General features: G+C 52.5%; 1 protein-coding gene across 1 annotated transcript in view; it reads left to right on the forward strand.

Moving 5' to 3' along the window:
* Positions 1-11,391, forward strand: part of WDR11 (WD repeat domain 11) — an 82,435-nt gene that overhangs the window by 67,757 nt on the left and 3,287 nt on the right. The window contains exons 15-27 of the mRNA XM_015560157.1: positions 298-422; positions 1,070-1,217; positions 2,359-2,465; positions 2,786-2,900; positions 3,209-3,380; positions 5,711-5,819; positions 6,500-6,562; positions 7,620-7,685; positions 8,627-8,804; positions 9,379-9,474; positions 10,115-10,280; positions 10,681-10,778; positions 11,166-11,311. Of these exons, the coding sequence (XP_015415643.1) occupies positions 298-422; positions 1,070-1,217; positions 2,359-2,465; positions 2,786-2,900; positions 3,209-3,380; positions 5,711-5,819; positions 6,500-6,562; positions 7,620-7,685; positions 8,627-8,804; positions 9,379-9,474; positions 10,115-10,280; positions 10,681-10,778; positions 11,166-11,311 (1,589 nt within the window). The remainder of the gene's footprint in view (positions 1-297; positions 423-1,069; positions 1,218-2,358; positions 2,466-2,785; positions 2,901-3,208; positions 3,381-5,710; positions 5,820-6,499; positions 6,563-7,619; positions 7,686-8,626; positions 8,805-9,378; positions 9,475-10,114; positions 10,281-10,680; positions 10,779-11,165; positions 11,312-11,391) is intronic.

Here is an 11,391-nt window from a genome sequence, read left to right on the forward strand (position 1 = left end):
TTATTACTTTCAGTTCATAAAAAGATAGTATCAAAAGGTTAGACTTTTTAGAAGTTTGCCATTAAATTCTTCTACCTTAAGCTCTAATTAAAGATGAAAGGTACAAGAGGTAGAGGTAGATTATGAAAACCGTCTGCCTTAAGCTGTCATGAAAATGCATTCATTCAGCTTCTCTGTAAAGAGGTACAACTGTGAGCTCACGGGCAGCAGTAGTAAGTGACGCGTATTAATTATAATAATTAATAGTAAGTGCTGCTCTGGAAGGACACTGAGCGCGTGCCGGGTCTCGCTTCACAGGAGTGGTCCCCGTCCCACAACCTGAAGAGCCTGAGGAAGAAGCAGCTGGCCACCCGCGAGGCCATGGCCCGCCAGACCGTGGTCTCTGACGCGGAGCTGAGCATTGCAGAGTCGTCTGTGATCGGGTGCGTGTGCCCTTGCGCCACTGCCACCCGTGATGCCCGGGTCACCGGGGGAGCTTGACCAGTGCCCCCCGAGGCCCTCCAGAGGCACGGCACCCTGCCTTGTGGGTGTTCAGTCCTCACCCAGCTTCCTGCGTCGTCGCTGCCGCACTGCTCAGTGCGGTCAGTGCCTTCGTCATGTCTCTTCGTGACGTGGTCATTCTGTTCCATACACGTCCGCTCCTGACAGTAAAACAAGCGTAGCCTTGAACATACAGAGATCATGTGGTCATTGATGTGCACCAAAGAAAACATTCAGAATTTTACATGTATTACTGTTCTCACCCATCCCCACCAGCTTTCCAAATAAAACCGTCCCAGAGAATGACGGGTCAGGGAAGGGCCCCCACCACTGCGGAGAGAGCCTGTAGCAGCAGCAGCGAGGAGGGGTCGCCTGTGGGGATGGAGGCTGCTCCTCCCCGTGGTGCATGTCCTCCCGGGAGGGCTACTGGGGAGTGGTTTGTGTTTTCCTGTCATCAGCTTCCGCTTTTTTAAAAATGGTTTTGGAACGCCCCCTTCCCCCCATTAATGCACCTGTGGTTTGGATGAGTTAATTAGTCAAGGTGTCACTCTAAGGAGATGAAGTATTTTTACCTCATTTTACCCCAAAGCTTGCTGCAGGAGGCGGAGAGTAAATCTGAGCTCAGTCAGAACATCTCGGCCCGGGAGCACTTCGTGTTCACCGACAACGACGGCCAAGTCTACCACTTCACTGTCGAGGGCAACTCCGTGAAGGACAGCGCTCGGATCCCACCCGACGTGAGTCCAGCCTCGAGCACGTCTTTACTGAGCCTTCTTGTCAGAGATTTTGTTGGTTCCGTACCCGGTGAAGCCATACCTAAGCTGGAAAGCTATTTCAGAAAAAGTTAATGTGAGCAAGTTCAGTGTCTAAGGAGGCACTGTCACTGATGGAACTTGCTCATATGCCGTGGCCTCACAGCCGTGGCCTCACAGCCGTGGCCAGTGCTCCACGTGCTGCTTCCCTAGAGAACTGACTGTGTGCGTTCTTACACTGCTCCATAGCAGCCAACACAAGACACTGTTTAATAAAGAAGTAATGGAGCAATAATACTATTTAATGGCTAATGTGTGTGGACCCTGTACTGTGTGGCAGGCATTATTTTAAGGCCGTGGCCTGTATACTTTCATTAATACTAATGGGAACTCCTAAGTTTCATGACTTGCCCCACTTTATTGATGATAAAATCCAAGACAGAAAGATGAAGTAACATGCCCACGTCACACAGCAAGTTCAGTGTTAAGCTGGGGTTCCAGCCCAGGCTCCTCGGCTCCACCCCACAGCCTCGGGGTCTGTGCTGCCGCTGCTGGTCCTCCCACCTCGAGGGCCAGTCGTGTCTGCCTGACCTGCCTCCGCACGGGCCTGCTTTGCACGGCTCTGGGTCCCAGTGTGCAGGTGCCTGTGCGGGTGCAGTCTCTTCGCCCCCACTGTTCCCGGGGGCCACAGGCTGAACCCGCTGCCTCAGTAGAAAACTCGCTGCCTGGTTGTTGTGAAGCCGCTGTGGCTTCCCCTGGGGATTTGTGTCTCCTTTGCAGGGAGAGAGAAGGTGGAGACCAGAGCTCTCGGTCAGGGTTGCCTTTCCTTCTCTTTCTTTTATCTTTCAGTTTCTTTTCTTGCAGATAGTTCTTCCTCCAGGGCATCCCTTCTCTGTAAAGCTAGTTCAGATAACTTCCTATCCATCAAGTCGAAGTCTGGTTTTTCACTGTTGAAAGTGATATGCTAGGTAGCTCTTTTAGTGTTGATTGCATTCATAATAAAGCAAACCATTTATAATTATTACTAAAATGTCATTATTTTATCAGGGTTCTTAAGTAAAAACATTGTTCTGTTATGACAGCTTATGAGGGGAGTTTATGTGTACTTGTTGCTGTTCTTTTCTAGGGAAGCATGGGTAGTATTACCTGCATCGCTTGGAAAGGTGATATGTTAGTCCTTGGAGATATGGATGGAAATTTAAATTTTTGGGATTTGAAAGGCAGAGTATCCAGGTATGAGCTCAGAATGCATTCTTGTTATCTGGTTTTAAAAAAAGTAACCTCTCGATATGAGTCTCCTGTCACTGAACTTGGGAGGAAGGCCCTGGGCCCAGCCAGCCTCTGGGTGGTTCGTCCCTGCAGGGGGTCCATGCAGAGGCGCAGGGACGTTATTCCAGCTGCTGGGAGGGCAGAGCCTTCTGTCAGATTGGCCCGTCCCAGGAGGTGAAGTGGCTGTCCCAGCACAGACCTTGTCAGAAACAGAAACAGAAATAGATGCTGGCCAGAGTTTCCCGTGTCCATCTCTCCTCACACTGTGCTGTGTGTGTCCTCAGAGGGATCCCGACCCACCGCAGTTGGGTGAGGAAGATCCGCTTTGCCCCTGGGAAAGGGAACCAGAAGTTAGTTGCCATGTACAACGACGGAGCTGAGGTGTGGGACGCTAAGGAGGTAGGTCCAGGTTGGGTGCCGCGGAGGGAGCCGCCCGCTTCAGCAGTGACTGCATGGTGGGCTGTCAGACTGAGGACAGTTTCCTCCTCTGATATGTCCCTTCACAGAGTTTCTGTTCCAAGGGGGACAGCTCAACGGACTTTAAATGTTATCATGCCTTTGGGACCTTTAAGGTGCAGCCTGCATGTGGGAGGCAGACAGACGCCAGAGTCTTCGGTTTTGCCCTGGCCCTGGGCCTTGGCTGTGACTGATCAGAAGATGAGCACCCTCTGCTCCTCCTGAGAGTGACATCACATTCATTCCTGAAGGTACAGATGGTGAGCAGCTTACGCAGCGGGAGGAGCGTGACCTTCCGGGTGCTGGACGTGGACTGGTGCACGTCAGACAAGGTGGTCTTGGCCTCAGACGACGGGTGCCTGCGCGTTCTGGAGATGTCCATGAAGTCCACCTGCGTCAGGGTGGATGAGCAGGAGCTCACGGGTATGGACTCTGGGGATGGAGCTTTATTCCGTGCAGGCTCCTCTCCGGGGGGGAGAGCGGCTTCTGTTCCTCCGTCCTGGCTGACCCGTCCACTCCGGGTCTGAGTGGAAGGGGTTGAAGCTGGGGTGCTGCTCGTGGAGATGCTGGGCCCTTGTCATCACTGAGGTCATTCCCAGCTCCAGTTCCCACGGGCCTTCTTGGGCCCACTGCTGGGTGCTTTTTCAAAAGATGAGAGAAGTTTGCCTTCATAAAAACGGCTGACTCGGAATTTAGGGGAGCTCATCAGAGGGCACAGCTCTGGGGTGGGCTGCTGCTTCCCAGAGACGAGCCTCATGCCCTGGCAACCCTCTGTCATTGGAAAGTCACTCTGGAAAGTGTTCTGAGTGTTAGTGAATGCTGATGCCTATCTTACAACTCTTTAAAAATGAAAACAGCTTGAGAGATCAGAAGCAAAGTGGGAGGTCTGTCCTGTAGCCTCGGAGACGAGACAGGGCGAGACCGTGCAGGCGGGGCCCCTCATCAGGCCCTGGGGTTCTGAAAACACAGCTCTCGGGCACGTGAGGCTCACAGAGCACTTTTGAATGCGAACTGCATTTTAGGTAATTTCGTTGAATCAATAGTAAAACTGTCGGTTGTGGAAAAAAGTAGTATTAGAAACACTCTTGACCACTTTCCAACTTTGAAATTGAAAAGTTCACATAAAATATTTTATCTGTGATTTAATTTATACTTAACTACATAGAATGAAGTGTTCTGAAGCAGTGCTGTCCAATAGAAGTACAAGGTGCACCACATAAATTTAAATTTCCCGGTACCACATTAAAGAAGAAACAGATGAAATTGATTTTAATAAGAATTGTATTTAAGCCAGTATATACAAAATTATATCATTTTGACATAAAATCATTATTAAAAATTACTAATGAGATATTTTACATTTTTCAGTACTTAGTCTTTAAACTCCAGTGTATTTTCATTTAGAGCGTATCTCAGTTCGGAGGCAGGTTCTCAGCCAAAATGCATGTTAGTCGTATGTAGAGTTTATAAAAGTTACAGCTGAGAGAGTAGTGCTGTAGCCAGATTCTTCCAGTATTCCTACATGACTGAGCAGGTGTTACATTTTAAATGTAAATTAATTAAAATCAAATGAGAGACGAGCTCATTCCCTGTGACCGTGCTCCCAGTGCTCAGGAGCCAGAGACAGAGGCGGGACCGGACCGCACAGCGTGGGCTGCGTCGCACTGAGGCAGCCCTGGTGCGGATTCCTGTACTCCTGTGGGTGCACCTGTCCCCAGGATCCTGGAAGAGGGCTCTGCGGGGTGCGGGAGGGGCCGTGGATCCCAGAGGGCTGTCTCCAGGCGGGAGTGTGGGGGTGCGGCCCTGTCGGGAGTCAGAGTCCAGGTGTTGGGTTGGAGTTCTGGGTCTCCTGTTTGTTCGCACAGAAACTTACTGAAAACAGGCAGCTTGTCAGTGTCCTCAGGAAGCCGACCACTGGGCGTCGGGATTCCAGGGCCCAGAGTCCGGAAGATGGGTCTTTTGTTCAAGGGCCCTTCTCAGTGAGGCCTGAGCACACACCGGGCCCGAGTGGCCTGGCCCTGCAGCCGGCAGCTCAGGGTGAGGGCCACCCTGGTTTAATGGTCTCAGAAAAGCAGCCATTGGATGGTCAAGTCTGGCACCTGCTGAATGGTTGCAGTGGGTCTGTCACTCGGTGGGATAACTATCCTGTACCACACAGGACGCCGGGTCTTTGAAAGAGAAAAATTTTAGTTTGAGGAAGAATCTCTCCACTTGTGTGTCTTAGTGGTGATTATGTTGGCCACACTCTCCCCTGCCACCATACTCTGTAAACTGTAGCTGAAGCTTCATCCTCTATAATAAAAGCCTAATATGCTAAGTGTCCAGTCATCCGGTCGTCCGTTCAACCAATCAAAGCGTAATATGCTAATGATATGCTAAGGCCACTTAACCACTCGCTATGACGTGCACTGACTGCCAGGGGCAGAGCTCCAACCAGTAGGTTAGCTTGCTGCTGGGGTCCGGCCGATTGGAACTGAGCAAGATGGGGCGGACACACCCTGGAGCCCTCCCGAGGTCCCTCCCCGGCCCCGATCATGCACCGGTGGGTGGGGTCCCTCGGCCTGGCCTGCGCCCTCTTGCAGTCTGGGACCCCTCAGGGGATGTCGGAGAGCCGGTTTCAGCCCAATCCTGCAGGTCAGCCGAAGGACCTCATTGGTGCACAAATTCGCACACCAGGCCTCTAGCAGTAGTATAACAGTTGTGTTTTCTTAAAATAACTGTGTGTGTGTGTGTGTGTGTGTGTGTGTGTCCAGAGCCTGTGTGGTGCCCGCATCTCCTGGTCCCAAGAGCCTCCCTCGCCCTGAAGGCGTTCTTGCTGCACCAGCCGTGGAGCGGACAGTACTTGTTGGATATTTCTCACGTGTAAGTGTCTGCACTTCCGTTTTCCTTTGTCATCTCCTTGGGGGTGAAGGACGTCCGTGAGAGTCAGCAGTGGCTGCACCCCAGGACCGGAGAGGGCGTCTTTTTAAAAGCGCCAAGAGTGGCCCAGAATGGCCCAGCTCAGGGGTTTTGTTCTGTACGTTTCAGTGCCTGCCTCGTAAAAAAGCATCCGCAGGAAGGATCGTTAGCAGGTGTGTGTACACCCACACGTGTTCCTTCCTGCACTTGTACCGTGTGGGGTGCAAGGCAGGCATTCTCTCCAGGGGAAGGAACCCCCGATGGGCCCGCGTGCCTGCTCTCAGGGCGTGTTGGCCTGGAAGGAGCGCCCTGTGGTGGAGCGGAGGCCGCCGACGCCGCTGGTCGTCGTGAACTTGTTACTAACACGATCTCAACCTGCTGGTTTGGGCGCCCACTGTTAAGTCTTCTGGTTTCTTGAAATCAGAGGGACTCACTTTACCCGTGTCTTTGTTTTGATGAAATGAGGCAGAGCCAACACCGAAGATGAAGGGTGGGTCCCTGAGGACAGTGCTGCTGTTTGGTCTGCAGCCAGGGGTTAACCAAGGCTACAAAGAGGTGGTTTCTCTAATTAACACAACTTTTTTCTGGTGAACATGGTTGTAAGTGAAGAAATAAGGAACTCACTCAGAATCTCTCCTGTGCAGGGATTATCCAGAAAATGAAGAAATAAAGAGCCTCCTTCAAGAGCAGCTGAATTCGTTGTCCAAGTAAGCACTCCAGTTGTGTCTTTAGAAGATTCGAAGATAAGATGAGAAAGGAAAGTATCAGTCAGGCTGTTTAAAATGAAGACAAGTCGCAGTTCAGGAGACACGTGTGGCCGGGGCTTGTGTCCCTGGAGCCTGGTGGTTGGGAAGTGACTGACTGGTCTGTCTCAGCTCGTTCCTGGGGGCCGGGGCCCTGGTCTCCTGCTGGGCAGGAACAGAGCTGGGGCGAGCATGCCCTGGCTCAGGCTGCGCCACCACAAACCCCGTGAGCTCATGCGAGGACATGCCCAGGCGGTCTGTGTGCCCACTTCCTGCTCCTAAAGTGGGCTCTCTGTCCAGGGCCGGGCACAGTCCTGGTGAGGAATTCAGTGCTCCAGCAGCCACGAGCCGGGAGAATTCTGTAGGAATAATGTTGCAAAGGAAGTGGAGGCATACGGGTCCCCAAGGAGTTCTTGGTAACACCGAACACATGAATGCAATCCAGAGGCTGTTACACCTAATTATAACAGTTAATAAGGTCGCCATAATAGAATGCTTTATTGAGATCAAATGCCAAATAATACTTGTTTTCTCTAGGCAAAGGTTAACGTGTGTTTAAATGGAAAAGGATAGATTTAAAGAATATCCCTCCTTTATGAATGTTCTGTATTTGGCTATCTTAGAATATCAGTTTATAAAAACACTGGCCCTTCTTCCTTAAACATTTTACATCTGGAGAGTTTCAGAAGCAAATGCTGAATGTGCTTCTCTCAGCACGCGCTGCTCCTGGTGACATCCCTGCTCCTGTAGTTGGGCAGCTGCTCCCATTTTCAAAACTGAGTCTAAGTGTCACAAGGTCAGCCACCGTCAGAGCCTCAGCCCGGTGTGTGACGGACCCTCCAGGCCAGACACGCTGTAGGCTCCAGAGCTCCGTAATGTCAGTGACGTTGCAGGCAAAGGCACTTCTATGAGTTCTAAACACAGTCTTTGAGTGGAATTTCCCATTTCTAGAGCCTGTTGATTGATCCCCTTGCTTTATTCCTCAATTAAATGTTTTTCTTGCCTTTGGATTCGTCTGCAGTGACATAAAGAAACTCTTGCTCGATCCGGAATTCACTCTTCTGCAAAGATGCCTGCTGGTTTCGAGGTAACACTCTCCGAAAGATTCGGTGCAGAGCCTGGCCCTGTGGCCCAGCTGGCTGAGTGTTGTCCTGGCATCAGGGGTAGCGGTTGATTCCCAATCAGGGCCGGGGCCTGGGCTGTGGGCTTAATCCCCCAAGGGGACTTGCAGGAGGCGGCCCCAGGATGTTTCTCTCTCATCGATGTTTCTATCTTCCTCTCCCTCTCTCTCTAATGTCAATCTTTAAAAAACCATATATTTTAAAAAGAATTCTGTATAAGAGACAGAATTGGCTAACTCATTTCTTTTATGGATTTTTAGTTAAGACCAAACTCTCTTAGATTAGAAAAATATATTGTAGTTTATCCTTTAATATGACAATTTTTAAAGTAGTAACAAATAGAATAAACATCACATTTAAACGTGAGATCTAGGTCTTATCTGTTGAGAAGACTCCCTCACAGACAGCTTCTTACAGCATCAGCTATAAGGGCATGTACTTCGGTGATGTCATGCTGATGAGTGACATGAGAGTCGATCACCGGTACTTTCATGTACAGTGGATTGTCACCTGTGAAAAGACATTTCCCTCCACTCCCCGGAGGACAATGGACACTGTCTCCAGACCTCGTGTGGGCAGTTAGCCCAGAACCTCCTCCGTGTGTGCTGTGGCTCTGAGGGAAAGGCGCTCATGCAAACTGGGCCTCTCGTGGCCCAGGCTTCTAGATGCGCTGCTCTGGGCACCGTGGAGAGGCCTGGGGCTGAGGGACCCTCTGCGGCCAGGCCCCTGTATGGTTCGGGCCGGGCACAGGCCTGGAGGACTTGCTGCTTCAGCACCTTCTCCGAGCCAGCCCGCCCCCCCACCCCCCGGTCACGTGGCAGCACTGAGCCCGGGGTTCAGGTGCGCGGAGAGCCTGTCCAGGCCGCCTGCCAGGTGGTCCCGTGGACGCTTGGCTTTGCCTCCGCAGGCTTTACGGCGATGAGTCGGAGCTGCACTTCTGGACCGTGGCCGCCCACTACCTGCACAGCTGGTCCCAGGAGAAGCCGGCCAGCACCCCCGCTGCCCAGGAAGCTGCCCCTCGGGACCGGGCAAGCAACCCGCTGGACATCTGCTATGACGTGCTCTGTGAGAACGCCTACTTCCAGGTGCCGTGGCGCATTCCCACGCGATTTAGCCCTGAGCGCTGGCTCCCGATGGCTTACGTGTCTGTAAGCCTCTTCCTTGGGAAACTTTGGAACTAAGTTAAAATCCGCAAAATAGAATGAGCCCATGCCCACATTTGCATAAAAAAGGCTGGACCCAGGACTTGAAACGTTTATGAATGTTTCTAGATTTTTTAATACACTGAAATTTTATTAGCAGTCTTATTTTTTTCTTTGCCTAAAAAATTTTGACTTAGGTTTATTCTCTCTTATTATTTTCTGTAAAGAACAGATATTTCTTTCTCTTGGCTCGAATGTGCTTTTCATATATGAAAGGGCAGCTTCCTGACGTTGAATCTGTGGCACACTCGGCGCTCACAGGGCTTCCCAGCTGCTCCCAGGTGCTGTCTGAGGGCAGCCTGTGTGAACGGCAGGCTCACCTGCTGTCCCAGTCCTTCCGTGAAGGTGGTTAATGACTCAGAAGTCAGAGATGTCAGTATAAATGAAGGTACTAAGTATAGTGAAATTTAAATAATCACGTCTTTTAATCCAGGTTCACGTCTCCTCTCCCCCCTAGAAATTTCAGCTGGAAAGGGTTAATCTGCAGGAGGCGAAACGGTCGACTTACGATCACACGCGCAAGTGCACGGACCAGCTCCTGCTCTTGGGTCAAGTACGTCAGTTTGTACAGCTTTTCATGCTTCATGGAGTTGCTGGTTGTTTCGTATTTCAGAGCATCGCGTACCCCTCTCTCTCTCTCTCTCTCTCTCTCTCTCTCTCTCTCTCCCCCTCACCCCCCCACACACACGTGTGCGTGCACATAGCACCTTACTTGTACTGTGATTTTATAGAAATATGAGATTGCTCTGGATTTTTCTCTGCAAAATACATTGTTAATATATAAAGAAGGATTCATTCAAAGACTGTGAAATAGTATCCTTCTCCCCCTCTCTCTCGTACATGCACCATAGCATTTCTTTGAAAGTATAAAGTGGGCTTTCTCTCAAAGACAGACCAGCACATCTTCTAAGAAAGTGAAACGATATGGTTACTCAGCTTGTGACTTGGGCCTCATGGTGCTGAGTGAGGCCCGGTGTGTTCTGTTGGTGGCCGGAGCTGACGGGCACTCCTGTAGGCCAGGCGGGTCACGCTGCCTGGAGGAGCAGGAGCACGCTCAGTGTGCGTCCCCTGAGCTGAGCGTCGGGAGTTCTTGGAAATGAAAGTCCTCTTGGGGCCGGGAGCGTCAGGGTCCAGGCGGTGAGCCTGCGGGTGGTGTTGGGGGAGAGTCATTGGAGGAACCGTGTCCCTGCCAGACAGACAGGGCCGTGCAGCTGCTGCTGGAGACGAGCGCGGACAACCAGCACTACTACTGCGACGCGCTGAAGGCCTGCCTGGTCACCACCGTCACCTCGTCCGGCCCCTCCCAGAGCACCATCAAGCTGGTGGCCACCAACATGATCGCCAGCGGCAAGCTGGCAGGTAAGCGAGCTGGGCCTGTTCACCAGGTTCTGGGAAGTCAGGCTGCCCCCGCAAAGATGAGATCATCGGGGACATTTCTGCCTTTTCTGTGGGTCCTGGAGGGAGAGAAGGACTGTTGCTGGCTCTTGAGGAGAGAGCTCCAGCTTAATCGCTCGGGTCAGAGCTCTTTTCAGGAGCGAAAGGGGCCCTGGAATGACAGTGGGCACCAGTCGGGCACACCTGGCCGAGGAGACGACCTGCTCACAGCCAGGGCGTGTGCCTGACCTGTGTGCCTTCTGCCTGGTCATGGGGGGCAGCGGGGGTCTCCAGCAGGTGAAATGACCGGGTGGCGTCAGGCGTGATCTGACTGTCAGCGGTGACAGAGGGCGCGGGGCCCACGGGGCTGCCCGGGGTCTTCCAGAGGGTGTGCAGCTGCTCTGCCTGATTGACAAGGCCGCGGATGCCTGCCGCTACCTGCAGACCTACGGGGAGTGGAGCCGGGCCGCGTGGCTTGCCAAGGTAGGCGGTTCCTGTGGGCGCCCTGAGTGCTTGGGTAGAAACCTTAGTCTTGAACCTTACACTCGAGATTTTAGAAGCAGTTTTGGCTGCAGAGCTGCTTTGCAAATATTTCCTTACAAATCGTCCTCCTGCTCTTTTGAGCACAGACTGCATTGCTTCTTATTGGGAGATGCAGTTCCCACTGGTGACGGTGGTGACCAGGTGGCAGCCGGCTCACACACCCTGTGCTGGCCCCAGGCCTGCAGGCCGGCCCTATCCCTCCCAGTCGTGGTCAGCAGCGGCCTCAGGGTGTTGCCAGTGAAGCCACACCCAGCCTCGGTCTCAGGAGCGTGGCGTGATCGGTGCGGGTGTCTGTGCAGATGTCTTGCTCACACGGCGTCTCTCCAGGTCCGGCTGAGCTCGGACGAGTGCGCCGATGTTCTGAAGCGGTGGGTGGACCACCTTTGCTCTCCCCAAGTCAACCAGAAGTCGAAGGCCCTCCTGGTCCTCCTCTCCCTGGGCTGTTTCTCCAGCGTCGCCGAGATGCTGCACAGGTACCGGGATGCCCCACGGCTGGGCCCCCTGCTGCGTCTGTCACTGCCCGCGCCCTTGGGGCTCCTGGGTGAGGGGGGGG

This window comes from Myotis davidii, unplaced genomic scaffold (genome assembly GCF_000327345.1).
Source record: "Myotis davidii unplaced genomic scaffold, ASM32734v1 scaffold1055, whole genome shotgun sequence".
NCBI classification, from domain to species: Eukaryota; Metazoa; Chordata; class Mammalia; order Chiroptera; family Vespertilionidae; genus Myotis; species Myotis davidii.